General features: G+C 42.7%; 1 protein-coding gene across 19 annotated transcripts in view; it reads right to left on the minus strand.

The window, feature by feature from the left end:
• Positions 1–22675, minus strand: part of LOC110536535 (abl interactor 1) — a 101540-nt gene that overhangs the window by 23573 nt on the left and 55292 nt on the right. For 3 of the 19 annotated variants that reach the window (XM_036934718.2, XM_036934721.2, XM_036934728.2), the window contains exons 3-8: positions 21186–21362; positions 15399–15413; positions 11331–11455; positions 7260–7400; positions 4490–4590; positions 431–532 (exon numbers count right to left, since the gene is read on the minus strand). In XM_036934718.2, coding sequence (XP_036790613.2) covers positions 431–532; positions 4490–4590; positions 7260–7400; positions 11331–11455; positions 15399–15413; positions 21186–21362 — 661 coding nt within the window. The remainder of the gene's footprint in view (positions 1–430; positions 533–4489; positions 4591–7259; positions 7401–11330; positions 11456–15398; positions 15414–21185; positions 21363–22675) is intronic. The other 16 variants (XM_090189246.1, XM_090189249.1, XM_090189243.1 and 13 more) reach the window with 6 other exon arrangements.

The raw sequence follows: 22675 nt of genomic DNA on the forward strand, positions 1-22675 counted from the left end.
ATTTTAACATGTGTACTGGCAGGTCCTACAGCCAGACGAGAAGAGACTTCTTCAGGGCACTGTCTGGGCCATGTTCGAAATGGCACCCTATTCAATTCATAGTACACTACTTTGGAGCAAAGCCCTATGGACCCTGGTCAAAAGGAGTGCACTTATGTAGGGAATAGGGTGCCGTTTGGGACATAACCTGAATGTAGATTGAGAACCAGAACCCAAGCACCACCCAACCACAACCACCACCAGAACCATCACCTCCACAACCACCACCACCTCAAACACCTCAACCACCACCTCAACCACCTCCACCATCATCACCACCACCACCACCACCATCACCACCACCTCCACCACGACGATTGTCCACTGGAGCCCTCGTGCAGAGTGAGGTGGCGGAGCGGAGGTATAGTGGTTTGTGGTTCTTTGGGCTCACCTATTGCTGCAGAAGCCACTGGGGCCACTGGGGGGCTCTGCCCAGGGAGAGGAGGAGGTGGAGGAGGGGGAGGGGCTCCGGGGGGAGCAGACATGGTCGGGACTGAAAACAAGTGCGTCAGATCCGTTAGTGACTGACTGGTTGGCAACGCTGCTGTTATGTACCATCGTACAAACACTGTTACATACATACAATTAACACGTGAACATTTCGTTCAACAACCCCTTTGGAAGAAAGAGAAGGCTAGATGCAAACACACCACTGGCGACTATACAGTCTGGCTTGAGCGTTACCATGGTGACAGGCCCACAGACAGGCAGCTTTAGTGTTGCTGGCCTGACATCCTGTCACTAATATCCAGCTCTTTACAGGCATTACCATGGTGACAGGCTCACAGACAGGCAGCTTTAGTGTTGCTGGCCTGACATCCTGTCACTAATATCCAGCTCTTTACAGGCGTTACCATGGTGACAGGCTCACAGGCAGGCAGCTTAAGTGTTGCTGACCTGACATCCTGTCACTAATATCCAGCTCTTTACAGGCGTTACCATGGTGACAGGCTCACAGACAGGCAGCTTTAGTGTTGCTGGCCTGACATCCTGTCACTAATATCCAGCTCTTTACAGGCGTTACCATGGTGACAGGCTCACAGGCAGGCAGCTTAAGTGTTGCTGACCTGACATCCTGTCACTAATATCCAGCTCTTTACAGGCGTTACCATGGTGACAGGCTCACAGACAGGCAGCTTTAGTGTTGCTGGCCTGACATCCTGTCACTAATATCCAGCTCTTTACAGGCGTTACCATGGTGACAGGCTCACAGACAGGCAGCTTTAGTGTTGCTGGCCTGACATCCTGTCACTAATATCCAGCTCTTTACAGGCGTTACCATGGTGACAGGCTCACAGACAGGCAGCTTTAGTGTTGCTGGCCTGACATCATGTCACTAATATCCAGCTCTTTACAGGCGTTACCATGGTGACAGGCTCACAGACAGGCAGCTTTAGTGTTGCTGGCCTGACATCCTGTCACTAATATCCAGCTTTTTTCGTCTCTGGGTTTACCTCCTGGTCTGAGGCAGGAGATATACCCAGTTAGCTGTTCTACGAGGGGTATGAGGCAGTACGTAAACACCAGTTAGCTGTTCTACGAGGGGTATGAGGCAGTAGGTAAACACCAGTTAGCTGTTCTACGAGGGGTCTGAGGCAGTAGGTAAACACCAGTTAGCTGTTCTACGAGGGGTATGAGGCAGGAGGTAAACACCAGTTAGCTGTTCTACGAGGGGTATGAGGCAGTAGGTAAACACCAGTTAGCTGTTCTACGAGGGGTCTGAGGCAGTAGTTAAACACCAGTTAGCTGTTCTACGAGGGGTATGAGGCAGTAGGTAAACACCAGTTAGCTGTTCTACGAGGGGTATGAGGCAGTAGGTAAACACCAGTTAGCTGTTCTACGAGGGGTATGAGGCAGTAGGTAAACACCAGTTAGCTGTTCTACGAGGGGTCTGAGGTAGTAGTTAAACACCAGTTAGCTGTTCTACGAGGGGTATGAGGCAGTAGGTTAACACCAGTTAGCTGTTCTACGAGGGGTATGAGGCGGTAGGTAAACACCAGTTAGCTGTTCTACGAGGGGTATGAGGCAGTAGGTAAACACCAGTTAGCTGTTCTACGAGGGGTATGAGGCAGTAGGTAAACACCAGTTAGCTGTTCTACGAGGGGTATGAGGCAGTAGGTAAACACCAGTTAGCTGTTCTACGAGGGGTCTGAGGTAGTAGTTAAACACCAGTTAGCTGTTCTACGAGGGGTATGAGGCAGTAGGTTAACACCAGTTAGCTGTTCTACGAGGGGTATGAGGCGGTAGGTAAACACCAGTTAGCTGTTCTACGAGGGGTATGAGGCAGTAGGTTAACACCAGTTAGCTGTTCTACGAGGGGTATGAGGCGGTAGGTAAACACCAGTTAGCTGTTCTACGAGGGGTATGAGGCAGTAGGTAAACACCAGTTAGCTGTTCTACGAGGGGTATGAGGCAGTAGGTTAACACCAGTTAGTTGTTCTACGAGGGGTATGAGGCAGTAGGTATACCCAGTTAGCTGTTCTACGAGGGGTATGAGGCAGTAGGTAAACACCAGTTAGCTGTTAGTGCAAATTTAGTAAGGATGGTTTTGGGAAACAGCTATGAAATTTAACGATGTGGCTACGAAGGTTCTAACGATGAACTTAGCCTTGAGATGCTTTTGGTAAAGCGGAGACAGAGTGGCAGCTTGAGCCCCACCCTCTTCAACATTTATATAAATGAATTGGCGAGGTTACCAGAACAGTCTGCAGCACCAGGCCTCACCCTGCCAGACTGTGAAGTCAAATGTCTACTGTTTGCTGATGATCTGGTGCTTCTGTCTCCAACCAAGGAGGGCCTACAGCAGCACCTAGATCTGTCTCCAACCAAGGAGGGCCTACAGCAGCACCTAGATCTGTCCCCAACCAAGGAGGGCCTACAGCAGCACCTAGATCTGTCCCCAACCAAGGAGGGCCTACAGCAGCACCTAGATCTGTCCCCAACCAAGGAGGGCCTACAGCAGCACCTAGATCTGTCCCCAACCAAGGAGGGCCTACAGCAGCACCTAGATCTTCTGCACAGATTCTGCCAGACCTGGGCCCTGACAGTAAATCCCAGTAAGACCAAAATAATGGTGTTCCAAAAAGGGTCCAGTTGCCAGGACCACAAATACAAATTCCATCTAGACACCGTTGCCCAAGAGCACACAAAAAATGATGCAAACCTTGGCCTAAACATCAGCGCCACAGGTAACTTCCACAAAGCTGTGAACGATCTGAGAGACAAGGCAAGAAGGGCCTTCTATGTCATCAAAAGGAACATACAATTTGACATCCCAATTAGGATCTGGCTAAAAATACTTGAATCAGTTATAGAACCCATTGCCCTTTATGGTTGTGAGGTCTGGGGTCCGCTCACCAACCAAGAATTCACAAAACTCTGCATGCAGAATTATGTGTACAATGTAAAACACCAAATAATGCACGCAGAACAGAATTAGGACTATTCCCTCTAATGATCAAAATCCAGATTTATTATATTTTATTCTACAACCATCTAAAAAGAAGCGATTCAGAAATCTTCCATAACAAACAACCCTCACCTACAGAGAGGTGAACCTGGAGAAAAGCCCCCTCAGCTGGTACGGGGACTCACAAACACAAATGTACCCCCCAGAGCCCTAGGACAGCAACACAATAAGACCCAACCAAATTATGAGAAAACAAAAAGATAATTACTTGACACATTGGAAAGAATTAAAAGAAAAACAGAGCAAACTAGAATGCTATTTGGCCCTACACAGAGAGTACACAGCGGCAGAATACCTGACCACTGTGACTGACCCAAAATTAAGGAAAGCTTTGACTACGTACAGACTTAGTGAGCATAGCCTTGCTATTGAGAAAGGCCGCCGTAGGCAGACATGGCTCTCAAGAGAAGACAGGCTTATGTGCACACTGCCCACAAAATTAGGTAGAAACTGAACTGCACTTCCTAACCTCCTGCCCAATGTATGACCATATTAGAGAGACATATTTCCCTCAGATTACACAGACCCATAAAGAATTTGAAAACAAACCCAATTTTGATAAACTCCCATATCTACTGGGTGAAATTCCACAGTGTGCCATCACAGCAGCAAGATTTGTGAAATGTTGCCACGAGAAAAGGTCAACCAGTGAAGAACAAACACCATTGTAAATACAACCCATATTCATCTGTTCATTTATTTTCCTACTTGTTACAACACTATACAGAGCCAATCATATAACATGTCTGTATTCTTTCAACATGTTGATGAGTGTAATGTTTACTGTTAATTTTCGATTGTTCATTTCCAGTCTATTTCACTTGCTTTTGGCAATGTAAACATACTTATGTTTCTCGTGCCAATAAAGCACTTTGAATTGAATTTTGAGAGAGAGAGAGAGAACGCATATCCCAATTATAATATCCACACACAGTGTACTTAACCCCATGTTCCCCTACAGTACATTAGACTCCCGCTCACCTGGTCCAGAGTTGGGAATGGAGGGCGTAGGCACGGCCATGGGAATGCCAATACTGCTGCTCCCGCTGTTCTCCCTGCTGCCACTACCCCCACTACTACCACTAGAGGGTGAGGGAGAGAGAAAGAGGGAGAGAGAAAGAGGGAGAGAGAGAGGGAAGGAGAGAGGGGAGGAGAGAGGGAAGGAGAGAGAATAAATAAACATTTCATTTAGAGCAACCTGCAGAGGGGACAGTAGGTATCAGCCCGTGTCCTATTCAGGGAGACCTGCAGAGGGGACAGTAGGTATCTGGGCGAGGGAGGAGGAGAGAGAGGATGACAGAACAACAGTGGTCTGAACACACAGTTCACAGGTCAGCTAGAGGATGACAGAACAACAGTGGTCTGAACACACAGTTCCCAGGTCAGATAGAGGATGACAGAACAACAGTGGTCTGAACACACAGTTCCCAGGTCAGATAGAGGATGACAGAACAACAGTGGTCTGAACACACAGTTCCCAGGTCGGCTAGAGGATGACAGAACAACAGTGGTCTGAAACACACAGTTACCAGGTCAGATAGAGGATGACAGAACAACAGTGGTCTGAACACACAGTTCCCAGGTCAGATAGAGGATGACAGAACAACAGTGGTCTGAACACACAGTTCCCAGGTCAGATAGAGGATGACAGAACAACAGTGGTCTGAACACACAGTTCCCAGGTCAGCTAGAGGATGACAGAACAACAGTGGTCTGAACACACAGTTCCCAGGTCAGATAGAGGATGACAGAACAACAGTGGTCTGAACACACAGTTCCCAGGTCGGCTAGAGGATGACAGAACAACAGTGGTCTGAACACACAGTTCCCAGGTCGGCTAGAGGATGACAGAACAACAGTGGTCTGAAACACACAGTTCCCAGGTCAGATAGAGGATGACAGAACAACAGCGGTCTGAACACACAGTTCCCAGGTCAGATAGAGGATGACAGAACAACAGTGGTCTGAACACACAGTTCCCAGGTCAGATAGAGGATGACAGAACAACAGTGGTCTGAACACACAGTTCCCAGGTCAGATAGAGGATGACAGAACAACAGTGGGTGCTCTATATCAACTGTTCAAGACGACTGTGTGAGAGAGTTGGTTGAGAGACATTACACAATAATCCTGCTTTTTGAATGTACTGCCATGGTGCACAACTCCCACTCTAGAAGGCTGTATGATATTTGTGTTACTCCATAACCCTGAAAGTCACTGATATTAATCGAGCGTGAAATCAGCTGGTTTCAAAGACGATAATTGGATTGCTGATTGAGAAGCAACGATGAAAAACAGCAGAAATGGCTTTTAGTTTGTGGTGTTGAATTGAGCATCATTTTACTCTACATTTTGTAGGACATCATGTTTTCCTGCCTTATAGAGGCGTGTGATAACATGTCACATGAGGTTAAAAGTATGTTATAACCACATCAAATGATGATTCCTAATGTACTATGCAGTACTACATCTACTCATCTGAACAGGGCAAACATGGTTAAGATGCACTCTCCCACCACGCAAACGGGGCGGCGCTCCTAGTGGCCGGAGGACTTCGATGCCGATAAACCTAAATCTGTTTTACCTCATTTCTACCAGCATGTTAAATGTGCAACAAGAGGAGAAAAAAAACAACTCTAGACCACCTTTACTCCACACACAGAGATGCGTACAAAGCTCTCCCTCACCCTCCATTTCGCAAATCTGACCATAATTCTATCCTCCTGATTCCTGATTACAAGCAAAAACTAAAGCAGGAAGCACCAGTGACTCACTCAATACGGAAGTGGTCAGATGACGCAGATGCTACGCTACAGGACTGTTTTGCTATCACAGACTGGAATATGTTCCGGGATTCCTCCGATGGCATTGAGGAGTACACCACCTCAGTCATCGGCTTCATAAATAAGTGCAAATTGTCCCCACAGTGAGCATACGTACATACTCAAACCAGAAGCCATGGATTACAGGCAACATCCGCACTGAGCTAAAGAGTGGATCTGCCACTTTCAAGGAGCGGGACTCTAACCCGGAAGTTTATCAAAAATCCTGCTATACCCTCAGACGAACCATCTAACAGGCAAAGCGTAAATACAGGGGAAAGATTGAATCCTACTACACCGGCTCCGACGGTCGTCGGATGTGGCAGGGCTTGCAAACTATTACGGACTTCAAAAGGGAAGCCCAGCCGTGAGCTGCCCAGTGACGAGAGCCTACCAGACGAGCTAAATGACTTCTATGCACGCTTTCGAGGCAAGCAGCACTGAAGCATGCACGAGAGCACCAACTGTTCAAGACGGCTGTGTGATCACGCTCGCCTTAGCCGATGTGAGTAAGACCTTTAAACAGGTCAACTCGTATCTCAGCTCTCGCAGTGTGACTTTCTGACTTCAGTGATTTCAGTGATCGTGCCAGGGGTCTAAACATACAGAGGAGGACTTTAAAAAATAAAAAAAGCACTTTACACTGCAGGCCTTTAGGAACATGTCTGAATCCTCCCAGGCCTTGTTAGTTGAATGTTGCTATTGACAGTAGTTGGGAAGGGAGCTGTGAAAGCACCTGAACATGATAAAGTGAAGACACTAGAAATGTCAGGTGGGATACAAATTGTGAGGGTTGCTTTTCTCAAATTCAGAGAGGCTGCGAGAGAGAAACATTCAGAGCTGTTGACACTCGTGGTACTACAAGGACACAATAGTGTGTGTGCGTGTGTGTGTGTGTGCGTGCGTGCGTGCGTGCGTGTGTGTATTACCTGTGGGTTCTTTGTCTCTGGTTGAGAGATGCAGTGCGTCCAGGGCTGTGCTGGCTGCCTAGTCGAGCAGGGCTGGTCATATAGTCGTTTGGCACTGTGGGTGGTTTCACCGGCTCCAGAGTTTTACAGGGCGTGCTGCGTCTGTTAAAGTCATCCGAAGACAGAGAGGGAGATAAAGAGGAGAATGAACCACAATGAACCAGAATGACCCAGAATTAACCAGAATGACTCAGAATGACCCAGAATGAACCAGAACAAACCATAATGACTCAGAATGAACCAGAATGACTCAGAATGACCCAGAATGAACCATAACGAACCAGAATGACTCAGAATGACTCAGAATGACTCAGAATGACTCAGAATGACTCAGAATGACTCAGAATGACTCAGAATGACCCAGAAGGACTCAAAATGAATCAGGTCCATTCAATTTAGATTTTTTTTAATCAATGAATACAAAACATCCTAATTGAAAAGTAACGGAGAAAATGTTTGTAGTCACAAGATGTTAGGTTGGAATGTAGTAGAACCCGACGTCACGATGTACATGTACTTGTTACATACAGTGCCTTCGGAAAGTATTCATACCCCCTTTTGACTTATTCCACATTTTGTTGTGCTACAGCCTGAATTAAAAAATGTTTCTCTCTTACCCATCTACACACAATACCCCATAATGACAAAACAAAAACATGTTTTTTTTAGAAATGTTTGCTAAATTATTGAAAATGAAATAAAGAAATATCTAATTTACATAGTGTAAGTATTTACACCAATCAGAAACACCTTTGGTGGTGATTACAGCTTCGAGTCGTCTGAATCGGCTTCGAGTCGTCTGAATCGGCTTCGAGTCGTCTGAATCGGCTTCGAGTCGTCTGAATCGGCTTCGAGTCGTCTGAATCGGCTTCGAGTCGTCTGAATCGGCTTCGAGTCGTCTGAATCGGCTTCGAGTCGTCTGAATCAGCTTCGAGTCGTCTGTATCAGCTTCGAGTCGTCTGTATCAGCTTCGAGTCGTCTGTATCAGCTTCGAGTCGTCTGTATCAGCTTCGAGTCGTCTGTATCAGCTTCGAGTCGTCTGTATCAGCTTCGAGTCGTCTGTATCAGCTTTGCACATCTGGATTTGGGGATTTTCTCCCATTCTTCCTTGCAGATTTTCTCAAGCTCTGTTAAGTTAGATGGGGAGTGGCGATAAACAGCAATCTTCAAGTCTTTCCATAGATTTTCAATGGGATTCAAATTTGGCCTTTTCCTGGGCCACTCAGGGACTTTCATTCTTCTTCTTCTGAAGCCATTCCAGCATTGCTTTAGCTGTCTGCTTGGGGTCATTGTCCTGTTGGAACATAAACCTCTCTTTGAGGTTGCATGGGGTCATTGTCCTGTTGGAACAGAAACCTCTCTCTAAGGTTGCTTGGGGTCATTATCCTGTTGGAACAGAAACCTCTCTCTGAGGTTGCTTGGGGTCATTGTCCTGTTGGAACAGAAATCTCTCTCGGAGGCTGCTTGGGGTCATTATCCTGTTGGAACATAAACCTCTCTCTAAGGTTGCTTGGGGTCATTATCCTGTTGGAACAGAAACCTCGCTCTGAGGTTGCTTGGGGTTATTATCCTGTTGGAACATACATCTCACACTAAGGTTGCTTGCACTCTAATGCAGGTCCTAGTCAAGGAGTTGCCTATATGTGGCTCCATTCATTGTTCCCTCTATCCTTACTAGTCTTCCCCATAGTATGCTGCTGCTGCCACCACCATGATTCACGGTAGGGATGGTGTTAGACGGGTCATGAGTTATGCCTGGTTTTGTCCAGACATAGCGCTTTGCATTCAGGCCAAACAGTTCCATTTTTTTTTGTCTCATCAGACCACTGAATCTTTTTCCTTGTGTTATCTTTCATGTGCCATTTTTGCAAACTCCAGGAGTGCTTTCATGTGCCATTTTCTCAGGAGTGGCTTCTGTCTGGCCACTCTCCCATAAATCCCAGATTGCTGAAGTGCTGTAGAGAATGCTGTCCTTCTGGCAGGTTCTCCCATCTCAGCCAAGGAAGTCTGTAGGTCTGTCAGAGTGGTCATTGGGTTCTTGGTCACCTCCCTGACCAAGATCCTTCCTGCCCGGTTGCTCAGTTTGGCCGGAAGGCCAGCTCTAGGCAGAGTCTGGGTAGTTCCATTTCCCACTGTGCTCTTGGAAACTTTTAACACACTAGAAATTATTCAGACCCCTTGACATAATCCACATGTTGTTACGTTACAGCCTTATTATAAAATGCATTAAATAAAAAATGTTCCTCATCAATCTACACACAATAACCTATAACAAAGTGAAAACAGGTTTTTAGAATGAGAAACACAGAAATACCTAATTTACATAAGTATTCAGACCCTTTGCTATGAGACTCGAAATTGAGCTCAGGTGCATCCTGTTTCCATTGACCATCCTTGAGATGTTTCTACAACTTGTGGTCCACCAATCAGGCCTTTATGGTAGAGTGGCCAGACGGAAGCCATTCCTCAGTAAAAGCCACATGACAGCCCACTTGGAGTTTGCCAAAAGGCACTTAAAGGTCTCTCAGACCATGAGAAACAAGATTCTCTGGTCTGACAAAACCAAGATAGAACTCTTTGGCCTGAATGCCAAGCGTCACGTCTGGAGGAAACCTGGCACCATCCCTACGGTGAAACATGGTGGTGGCAGCACTGTGCTGTGAGGATGTTTTTCAGTGTCAGGGACTGGGAGATTAGTCAGGATCGAGGGAAAGATGAACGGAGCAAAGTACAGAGAGATCCTTGATGAAAACCTGCTCCAGATTGCTCAGGACCTCAGACTGGGGGCGAAGGTTCACCTTCCAACAGGACAACGACCCTAAGCACACAGCCAAGACAAGGGAGGAGTGGCTTCGGGACAAGTCTCTGAATGTCCTTGAGTGGCCCAGCCAGAGCGCGGACTTGAACCTAATTGAACATCTCTGGAGAGACCTGAAAATAGCTGTGCAGCGACGCTCCCCATCCAACCTGACAGAGCTTGAGATGATCTGCAGAGAAGAATGGGAGAAACTCCCCAAATACAGATGTGCCAAGCTTGTAACGTCATACCCAAGAAGACTCGGGGCTGTAATCGCTGCCAAAGGTACTTCAACAGAGTACTGAGTAAGGGGTCTGAATCCTTATGTAAATGTGATATTTAATTTAGTTAAAAAAAAAAAAAATGAGCAAAAATGTTTTTGCTTTGTCATTATGGGGTATTGTGATGTCATTATGGGGTATTGTGATGTCATTATGGGGTATTGGACTCCAGTGAAGTCGTAGTGAAATCTCAAGGACGATCAAAGGAAATTGAACGAACCTGAGTTCAAGTTGGAGTGTCCTAGCAAAAAGATCTGAATACTTGAGATAGTTCTGTTTTTATTAATTTTCAATAAATATGCACAAAACAAACAAACATGCTTTCACTTCATCATTATGGTGTATTGTGTGTAGATGGGAGAGAAATGTTTTATTTAAAAAAAATCAATTTTGAATTCAGGCTATAACAACATAATGTGGAATAAATCAAGGGGTATGAATTACATTCTGAAGACACTGTATATATATCATATTAACAACATAGTAACCTTTTTACAACCATGTCCTCAACACACTTAATTCGCTCTATACATTAACAATCAGTGAAAATCTGTGCTGGAGAATCTATCCAGCTGGACGTTCCACAGCAGTGACCACGACAGCTAACTGAAATAGAGCTCATCTGTGTTAAAGGCCAGAATTACTGTCTGCTTAGTGTTGCATTGCAACTTTATATCAAAACCGTGACTGAGTCCCAAATGGCATCCTATTCCCTACATAGTGCACTACTTTTCACTAGAACCCCATTGGTCCCTGTCAAAAGAAGTGCCCGAACATAATGAAAAGGGTTCAATTTGAGACTGAGCCCATGTCAAAGATCAGGATGGCACTAACTTTCATGTTTCACCGGCTACGATTCCAAACTCCCCAAATAGCTGCGCCTCTACTCTGCCTAGTAACATGTTGACTACAAAATTGTCATCCCTTGTTTATTAAATAAGGAGGCCATCTTACCCCAGAGTTCCACGCCCTGACATGGTACCTGTCATGGGCGGCGGGCTGGGAGGTTTCTGTGTCGGCGGATTGGTCCTCGATAGTGTTCCTCCTCCTCCTCTGATTGGCTGATTGTTTCCATGCTGCTGTTGTAAGAAAATAAATCAAGACATCTCTGTGAGACATTTAACACAGTGGTAGCATGAAGACTAAGTTGTATGGCAACTGAAATGTGACAGGCTTCCCAGATTCAGTGTACTTCAAATCTTTACTGAGACATTCTAGCTTATTAGCATATTGATAGCAGGACTGAGTCACAAGGTGACCCCAGGTGAAAACCCACGGAGTAATTCTGCTTATCATTGTGACGTGTTTGTTACAAACACGGTGTTCTACCAAGCATGTAAAACAAATAGATAAACATAGCCAATAACTAAGGTCACAGCTAACATCGGATTTATATAGGGAGGGACTTGAGGTTATTCTTATTCAAAAGCATACTCCTTTTATCTGGGAAGCCCATACAACAGACTAGATAGTTATACTAGAGTTATACTAGAGTTATACTAGAGTTATACTAGAGTTATACTAGAGTTATACTAGAGAGTTATACTAGAGTTATACTAGATAGTTATACTAGAGTTATACTAGATAGTTATACTAGAGTTATACTAGAGAGTTATACTAGAGTTATACTAGAGTTATACTAGAGAGTTATACTAGAGTTATACTAGAGTTATACTAGAGAGTTATACTAGAGTTATACTAGAGTTATACTAGAGTTATACTAGAGTTATACTAGAGAGTTATACTAGAGTTATACTAGAGAGTTATACTAGAGTTATACTAGAGTTATACTAGAGTTATACTAGAGTTATACTAGAGAGTTATACTAGAGTTATACTAGAGTTATACTAGAGTTATACTAGAGAGTTATACTAGAGTTATACTAGAGAGTTATACTAGAGAGTTATACTAGAGTTATACTAGAGTTATACTAGAGAGTTATACTAGAGAGTTATACTAGAGTTATACTAGAGTTATACTAGAGAGTTATACTAGAGTTATACTAGAGTTATACTAGAGTTATACTAGAGTTATACTAGAGAGTTATACTAGAGTTATACTAGAGTTATACTAGAGTTATACTAGAGAGTTATACTAGAGTTATACTAGAGTTATACTAGAGTTATACTAGAGAGTTATACTAGAGTTATACTAGAGTTATACTAGAGAGTTATACTAGAGTTATACTAGAGTTATACTAGAGAGTTATACTAGAGTTATACTAGAGTTATACTAGAGTTATACTAGAGAGTTATACTAGAGTTATACTAGAGTTATACTAGAGAGTTATACTAGAGTTATACTAGAGTTATACTAGAGAGTTATACTAGAGTTATACTAGAGTTATACTAGAGTTATACTAGAGAGTTATACTAGAGTTATACTAGATAGTTATACTAGAGTTATACTAGAGTTATACTAGAGTTATACTAGAGAGTTATACTAGAGTTATACTAGAGTTATACTAGAGAGTTATACTAGAGTTATACTAGAGAGTTATACTAGAGTTATACTAGATAGTTATACTAGAGTTATACTAGATATTTATACTAGAGTTATACTAGATATTTATACTACTTCTACTAGAGAGTTATACTAGAGTTATACTAGAGAGTTATACTAGAGTTATACTAGAGAGTTATACTAGAGTTATACTAGATAGTTATACTAGAGTTATACTAGAGTTATACTAGAGAGTTATACTAGAGTTATACTAGAGAGTTATACTAGAGTTATACTAGATAGTTATACTAGAGTTATACTAGATATTTATACTACTTCTACTAGAGAGTTATACTAGAGTTATACTAGAGAGTTATACTAGAGTTATACTAGAGAGTTATACTAGAGTTATACTAGATAGTTATACTAGAGTTATACTAGAGTTATACTAGAGAGTTATACTAGAGTTATACTAGAGAGTTATACTAGAGTTATACTAGAGTTATACTAGATAGTTATACTAGAGTTATACTAGAGTTATACTAGATAGTTATACTAGAGTTATACTAGAGAGTTATACTACTTCTACTAGAGAGTTATACTAGAGTTATACTAGATAGTTATACTACTTCTACTAGAGAGTTATACTAGAGTTATACTAGATAGTTATACTACTTCTACTAGAGAGTTATACTAGAGTTATACTAGATATTTATACTACTTCTACTAGAGAGTTATACTAGAGTTATACTAGATAGTTATACTACTTCTACTAGAGAGTTATACTAGGTAGTTATACTAGATAGTTATACTAGAGTTATACTAGATATTTATACTACTTCTACTAGAGAGTTATACTAGAGTTATACTAGATAGTTATACTACTTCTACTAGAGAGTTATACTAGAGTTATACTAGATATTTATACTACTTCTACTAGAGAGTTATACTAGAGTTATACTAGATAGTTATACTACTTCTACTAGAGAGTTATACTAGGTAGTTATACTAGATAGTTATACTACTTCTACTAGAGAGTTATACTAGGTAGTTATACTAGATAGTTATACTACTTCTACTAGAGAGTTATACTAGAGTTATACTAGATATTTATACTACTTCTACTAGAGAGTTATACTAGAGTTATACTAGATAGTTATACTACTTCTACTAGAGAGTTATACTAGAGTTATACTAGATATTTATACTACTTCTACTAGAGAGTTATACTAGAGTTATACTAGATAGTTATACTACTTCTACTAGAGAGTTATACTAGAGTTATACTAGATAGTTATACTACTTCTACTAGAGAGTTATACTAGGTAGTTATACTAGATAGTTATACTAGAGTTATACTAGATATTTATACTACTTCTACTAGAGAGTTATACTAGGTAGTTATACTAGATAGTTATACTAGATAGTTATACTACTTATACTAGAGGGTTATACTAGGTAGTTATACTAGATAGCTATACTAGATAGTTACACTAGGTAGTTATGATATGTAGTTATACTAGATAGTTATGATATGTAGTTATACTAGGTAGTTATGATATGTAGTTATACTAGGTAGTTATGATATGTAGTTATGCTAGGTAGTTATACTAGATAGTTACACTAGGTAGTTATGATATGTAGTTATACTAGGTAGTTATGATATGTAGTTATACTAGGTAGTTATACTAGATAGTTATACTAGGTAGTTATGATATGTAGTTATACTAGGTAGTTATACTAGGTAGTTATACTAGGTAGTTATACTAGGTAGTTATACTAGGTAGTTACACTAGGTAGTTATGATATGTAGTTATACTAGGTAGTTATGATATGTAGTTATACTAGGTAGTTATGCTAGATAGTTACACTAGGTAGTTATACTAGATAGTTACACTAGGTAGTTATGATATGTAGTTATACTAGGTAGTTATGATATGTAGTTATACTAGGTAGTTATACTAGATAGTTATACTAGGTAGTTATGATATGTAGTTATACTAGGTAGTTATACTAGGTAGTTATACTAGGTAGTTATACTAGGTAGTTATACTAGGTAGTTATACTAGGTAGTTACACTAGGTAGTTATGATATGTAGTTATACTAGGTAGTTATGATATGTAGTTATACTAGGTAGTTATGCTAGATAGTTACACTAGGTAGTTATACTAGATAGTTACACTAGGTAGTTATGATATGTAGTTATACTAGGTAGTTATGATATGTAGTTATACTAGGTAGTTATACTAGATAGTTATACTAGGTAGTTATGATATGTAGTTATACTAGGTAGTTATACTAGGTAGTTATACTAGGTAGTTATACTAGATAGCTACACATGAACAGCTTATTCAACACATATCTAGCATGATATATTGAAATGATAAGATCTGTTACTAAGGCTCCGATAAGGACGGCTATAGCAACAGTTGGACTAGGCGTGCTTGTACTATGGATTGGTTTAGGCCAATAATAGAAGGAATAAAATGAATGAACATGAACACATTTTAAAAGGGGGTGGAACAGCCTGGCAATAACAGAACTACGGAAAGATGGGTCATGTGACAAACGGGACTTACCTTGGCTTTGAGCCACTTAGCGTAGGCGCAAGAAAGAGAGAGAGAGGGAGGGAGAGAGAGAGAAGGCATGTCAAAATGGCCAAAGGACCCAGAGTACAGGAGAGAGCCAGTCCAACCACATTATTGCACTGAGTCAATGCTTCTCTAGACCTGGGCCACTCAGTGGTTAGATGGCTTTGCACCGCAGCAAAACAGTGTGGGTCCACTGGTTGTTTTAGTACTCTGTCCTGATACCTATCTATCTATAGTATCTATCTATCTATAGTATCTATCTATCTACCTACCTATCTATAGTATCTATCTATAGTACCTACCCTACCTACCTACCACAGCTGCACCCCAGACTAGCAGGAATCCTCACATATCCATAGATGTTGCCATTACATATTTAAACAGGTACATCAACACCTCAGCTAAACGGTCACATTTGATTTCTACCTATGTAGAACTATGTAGTAACTTTAATATGTATTATTACAGACACTGTAACCGTTTAGTATCGTGGCCACGGCAACAATGTCAGTGCAAACTGGGTGTCAAACGCTCTTCATTGTGTTCGAAAATGTCATAAAAAAAATAAAAAGAATGTTCATGAACGTTGTACCTATGCGCTTATACACTCTCTCTCTCAGACAAGTGCTCTGTAATTCATGTTTGAGAGCGTCAAATGTAGGAGCAGTGAGTGCTCCACGCCACGGGTCTGCATTACACTAGGACAAGCACCGGGTCAAGTGGCTCATCCATTATGCAGGCTCCCTATTGGGCGGTGCAGGGCTCATCCATTATACAAGCTCCCTATTGGGCGGTGCAGGGCTCATCCATTATGCAAGCTCCCTATTGGGCGGTGCAGGGCCCATCCATTATACGGGCTCCCTATTGGGCGGTGCAGGGCCCATCCATTATGCAGATTCCCTATTGGGCGGTGCAGAGAGCATTACAGGAACAGAGATAGGGGACCAGTCTAGTGACATAGTGGCATTGAGAAAATACAGGGCTGCACCAAGAATCAATTCTGAAATATTAGTTATTATTAGGCTACAGTAGTGTTTCTTCATCCTGGTTCTGGGGAACTGGTTCTGGGGACCTGGTTCTGGGGAACTAATGGGGTGCACATTTCATTTTTTTTGCCCAAAGCACTACACACCTGATTCCACTAATCAAAGGTTTGATTATGCAGATGATTAGTGGAATCAGGTGTGTAGTGCTTTGGGCAAAAAAAATGAAATGTGCACCCCATTAGGTCCCCAGAACCAGGTCCCCAGAACCAGTTCCCCAGAACCAGGTCCCCAGAACCAGTTCCCCAGAACCAGGTCCCCAGAACAAGTTCCCCAGAACCAGGATCAAGTAACTTTGGGCTACAAGCATCAGTTTGTTCAGAAAGGACCATGTTGATGGACTACGGAGAGCTCTGTTATCCCAGTCCATAACTAAAGGGGATTCGCATCAGAATGTAGTGCAGCCTGACCGTGCTGCTCTCTATTGGGTGAAGGCTACGGCGCGGTGGGGTTGGGGCAATGTTCAGGCCTGAGTGGGTCTAAGCAGGATTTGACCACGCTATGCAACCGAAAAGGTTTTTAAAAAAGTAGGGTGTATCCTGGATGACTGCTAATACACAGAAGTTAAGTCAGCTAAATCGGATCCATCTTTATAGCCTGGATTGGCGGAATAATGATCATACCGACCGATGCATATTCATGTTTTAATATTGTGGAAATGAGCACACACGGCTCTAGACCTGGGCTATGGTATGAACAATATGAATACAGTGTACAGGGCAGCCTATATGCTGACATATATTTAACCAGATAAGCTAGTTGAGAACAAGTTCTCATTTACAACGGTGACCTGGCCAAGATAAAGCAAAGCAGTGCGACACAGACAACAACCCAGAGTTACACATGGAATAAACAGGCGTACAGTAAATAATACAAAATAAAAATCTATATATAGTGTGTGCAAATGGCGTGAGGAGGTAAGGCAATAAATAGGCCAATAGTGGCGAAGTAATTACAATTTAGCAAATTAACACTGGAGTGACAGAGAGCCCAATGGCAGTACGCTTCATGTCAGGCCACATAGAGCCCTATCTATGGTAGTCAGCTTCATGTCAGGCCACAGAGAGCCCTATCTATGGTAGTCAGCTTCATGTCAGGCCACATAGAGCCCTATCTATGGTAGTCAGCTTTATGTCAGGCCACAGAGCCCTATCTATGGTAGTCAGGGCTCTATGTGGCCTGACATGAAGCTGACTACCATAGATAGGGCTCTATGTGGCCTGACATGAAGCTGACTGCCATAGATAGGGCTCTCAGGGGGCCTGACATGAAGCTAGAAGAGAGCCACAGAGAGCCCTATGGCAGTCAGCTTCATGTCAGGCCCCAGAGAGCCTTATCTATGGCAGTCAGCTTCATGTCAGGCCACAGAGAGCCTTATCTATGGCAGTCAGCTTCATGTCAGGCCACAGAGAGCCCTATGGCAGTCAGCTTCATGTCAGGCCCCAGAGAGCCTTATCTATGGCAGTCAGCTTCATGTCAGGCCACAGAGAGCCCTATGGCAGTCAGCTTCATGTCAGGCCACAGAGAGCCCTATGGCAGTCAGCTTCATGTCAGGCCACAGAGAGCCCTATCTATGGTAGTCAGCTTCATGTCAGGCCACAGAGAGCCTTATCTATGGCAGTCAGCTTCATGTCAGGCCACAGAGAGCCCTATGGCAGTCAGCTTCATGTCAGGCCCCAGAGAGCCTGACTGTTCAGGAACACATAACTGGCAGCTGAGTTGCGGAGGCTGTATTCTGTTTAAACACATTGACATGATTAATATTATAGGGCTCTGGCTGAGTTGCGGAGGCTGTATTCTGTTCCTCATGTATCAAACACCACATATCAAGGATGAAAATAACACATTATTTGCAAGAAAAGAAACCCACCTAACATCTCCTCTGCATTCTTGAACCTGTTGACTAGATTGAGTGTCAGCTGACTGGGGGAAAAAAAATATACTGTATATCTCTCATCTTTTGCCATACCGTTGTGAGAGGGCAGGACACGGGAGAGAAACCTAGCAGCTTAGGTGACCAATGGAATGTCCCCAAGTTCATGGGAAAATCGTGAAATTGTGAATGTTTACTTACTAAATGTTTTTAGCAACATAACAACAACTTCTAAAAAATGTCTATAGAGCTTTCCAGAAAAATCTCAAAGTGCTTCAAAAGCTAAATAAAACAACGAGCAAATACTGTACCATGTCTTTATATAAATCAGGACAAATACTGTACCATGTCTTTATATAAATCAGGACAAATACTGTACCATGTCTTTATATAAATCAGGACAAATACTGTACCATGTCTTTATATAAATCAGGACAAATACTGTACCATGTCTTTATATAAATCAGGACAAATACTGTACCATGTCTTTATATGAATCAGGACAAATACTGGACCATGTCTTTATATAAATCAGGACAAATACTGTACCATGTCTTTATATAAATCAGGACAAATACTGTACCATGTCTTTATATAAATCAGGACAAATACTGTACCATGTCTTTATATAAATCAGGACAAATACTGTACCATGTCTTTATATAAATCAGGACAAATACTGTACCATGTCTTTATATAAATCAGGACAAATACTGGACCATGTCTTTATATAAATCAGGACAAATACTGTACCATGTCTTTATATAAATCAGGACAAATACTGTACCATGTCTTTATATAAATCAGGACAAATACTGTACCATGTCTTTATATAAATCAGGACAAATACTGTACCATGTCTTTATATAAATCAGGACAAATACTGTACCATGTCTTTATATAAATCAGGACAACTGGTGGACCATCCTCCTTTTGCAGGGCCGTGGATAATTCCCCCCCCCCCCAAAAAAAAAAAATATGTATTTTTATTTTGGAACTCAGTCGGGGTCTCAATTTACTGTTGACAGTTAGAATAGTAGAATACTCAAGGTACAATTTACTGTTGACAGTTAGAATAGTAGAATACTCAAGGTACAATTTACTGTTGACAGTTAGAATAGTAGAATACTCAAGGTACAATTTACTGTTGACAGTTAGAATAGTAGAATACTCAAGGTACAATTTACTGTTGACAGTTAGAATAGTAGAATACTCAAGGTACAATTTTGAAATCTGGTTGTGCATCTATTGATATGTCAGTCGTTGATAGTCACTGAATTAGCCCGTGTCACCTGTAAGTTAGTCTAGCAGCCAGCTATCTAAACTTGTGGTAATCATGGTTGAATTATCATGGTAAATAACATCTTAGATAACATGGTCGGTAACATGCTAATTTAAAAGCCTTTTCAGTTTACATTAGCCCACACACACCATGTGATTTGAGGCCTAGTAAATTGAGAGTGGCATGATGACTTTTATCCTGCCTTATCCTGGCCCATCATTCAACTGGTCGACAACGCTGGCCACTTAATCCAATGATGCCCGACAGCAGCGATTGATTGGTTGATTAATGGGGGTTTGGGAGCTCTGGGGGGAGATGGAGATCTCAAAATGGCCCTGGCTATCAGGGCTCTGATTTCATTAGAGCCGCTGTCATGGCAACCAATACGACCCCCAACGCTAACTTTAGGGACTAAACTATTGTATAAAGTGTTAGCTTGCAACATATCATGGGTTTCATCTAAACAGAGGAACGTCTTGAGAGAACGCTTTAGATGAAGATAACAATATTTCAGTGGTACCACGGCTTCATGAAACTGTTACACTCTGAAGAATTTCTGAGAGCCCAACTCAATATCAGAGAGAAATAGGAGAAACCGATTAAGAGGTCCATTCAGAACTAAGTGCATTTTAAATGTCCCATAAATGCATCTCTGCTCACCCTTTTTTCAGAGCATTCTATGAGCCGTTCTATTTTTAGGAACCTATCAAATCAATCTTTGGCTGATTCCAACCCCGCCCCTTACTGAGAATATGTCTGCACAGTTAGCTAGGTGCAATCCACGGATGAGAGGGACACAGTGGGAGAGACAAAGAGACGAAGAGAGAAAGAGGGCGAGAAACAGGGATATGGAGTAAAGGGCGTGAGAGGGGGAGGGGTTAAAGGGAGAGAGAGGGGAGGGGTTAAAGGGAGAGCGAGGGGAGGGGTTAAAGGGAGAGCGAGGGGAGGGGTTAAAGGGAGAGCGAGGGGAGGGGTTAAAGGGAGAGCGAGGGGAGGGGTTAAAGGGAGAGCGAGGGGAGGGGTTAAAGGGAGAGCGAGGGGAGGGGTTAAAGGGAGAGAGGGGAGGGGTTAAAGGGAAAGCGAGGGGGAGGGGTTAAAGGGAGAGCGAGGGGAAGGGTTAAAGGGAGAGCGAGGGGAGGGGTTAAAGGGAGAGCGAGGGGAGGGGTTAAAGGGAGAGCGAGGGGAGGGGTTAAAGGGAGAGAAGGGGAGGGGTTAAAGGGAGAGAAGGGGAGGGGTTAAAGGGAGAGAAGGGGAGGGGTTAAAGGGAGAGGAGGGGAGGGGTTAAAGGGAGAGGAGGGGAGGGGTTAAAGGGAGAGGAGGGGAGGGGTTAAAGGGAGAAATGGGGAGGGGTTAAAGGGAGAGAAGGGGAGGGATTAAAGGGAACTAGACAAACAGAGAGAGAATGTAGAGGAGAAGAAAGTAAAAGTGAAGGAGCAGTGATTTCTCAGAACGGTAAATGAGCATTTCACCGTCAGAGCCATGGGGTGTTGTGAAATAAATCACTGTTGGACTGTGTTTTTAACCAATCAGCATCCAGGATTAGACCAACCCAATGTATAACGCAATAGAAAACTCACCTTGACCCCATGGCCAACGTCGTCCAGCACGTTGTAGTCGATGGGCTTCCTGATGTACCTCACCGGCCGCTCTATGTTACCGGGGGCGACGATCTTGTGGGTCCTCGATGTGTTCTTGTTGGTGGTGAGGATCCCGATCTCTCGCCTGGCCACCTTCTCCTTGTGGATGTCCACCGTCTAAACACATGGGAGACGGAGAAAAGACACGATAAGTGCCTCAGAGCTATGGGACAGAACAAGGACCATTGACTGAATTACAACCTTGTCATATAGTTACTAAAGTGGCTTTAATTGAAATCAGGTCACAGTGGTTTTTCCATCACCAAACTCGTAATCCCTTTACGTTGCTGGTCGACACCGGCTAAATCAATTATGGCGTATAATAGACGTGGCGTAATGACCCGTCTTGTACAGACCATAATGCATTTGGCTTCTCTCCAAATCGGCAGTGACATGGTGTTCGATGACGTCGTAAACAAACAAAGACTATGGTGATGGAGAGGACAACTCTCCTCTACCACCAGGAACTCCTTCCTGTCACGCCCGCGCCCCTTTCCAGGCGCTCGAAGGCACCAGGCTCCTAAGCACTACGCACTCCTGCCACCATCATTACGCACACCCGCTCCCCTCGTCATGCGCATCAGCGATTCATTGTACTCACCTGGACTCAATCACCTGTGTTTATTGCCTTCTCTATATCTGTCTGTTCCCCAGTTCTGTTCCCCGCTTCAGCATTAATTGTCGTATGTCTTTTTCTTTTCATTGGTTCCTACACTTCGGGATGTTTGGGGATTCATCATTTAAGATGTTTCCGTCTTGCAAAAATGAGCCTATGTCCATTTAAATGTATGATTGTACCATTTAAACTCAAGACGACAAGGGGTAAGGTTGTCTACTAAGCAAATTCAACAATGCAATCATTTGAGAATCTGATATTATTATTATTTTTCAAACCTACGGGCATGACTACACAGTCGTCTGTCCTGGATCACCGGTCAGTATAGTGACATCTAAATGCAGTGTCCTACGGAGGCTTTCATTTATAACCGTTCTAACTAAACTCTTCCCTGTGAAGAAGTAGGGCTGATAAAAAAAATCACAAAGTCCAAGGCCAACATGAGACCAATGATTGTAGTTTCATGGATTTAGTGTTTTGCTTCTGTAAATTGCTGCCGTTTTAATAAGTTGCCTAGTGCTCTTTAAACGGACTAATTGCATATTCGAATTAGAATATTGTATATTCTTTTCATTAGTATGCCACTTCTGTTAAGACCCAGGGACTTTAGCATAGTAGCGAAATGTGTGTGTGTAAGCGAGTAAGAGAGTGTGAGAGAGAATGTTGTGAGTGAGATAAACAGAGAGAATGTGTTGGTGTGTGTGAATAATTTGAAGTACACTACACCTGCTCGTTGAACATTTCATTCCAAAATCATGGGCATTAATATGGAGGTGCCATATTAATGCCATTGTTGTCATTCAGCCACAAGAGC

The sequence above is a fragment of the Oncorhynchus mykiss genome, chromosome 11 (genome assembly GCF_057628025.1).
Source record: "Oncorhynchus mykiss isolate SJ-2025 chromosome 11, ASM5762802v1, whole genome shotgun sequence".
Lineage (NCBI taxonomy): Eukaryota > Metazoa > Chordata > Actinopteri > Salmoniformes > Salmonidae > Oncorhynchus > Oncorhynchus mykiss.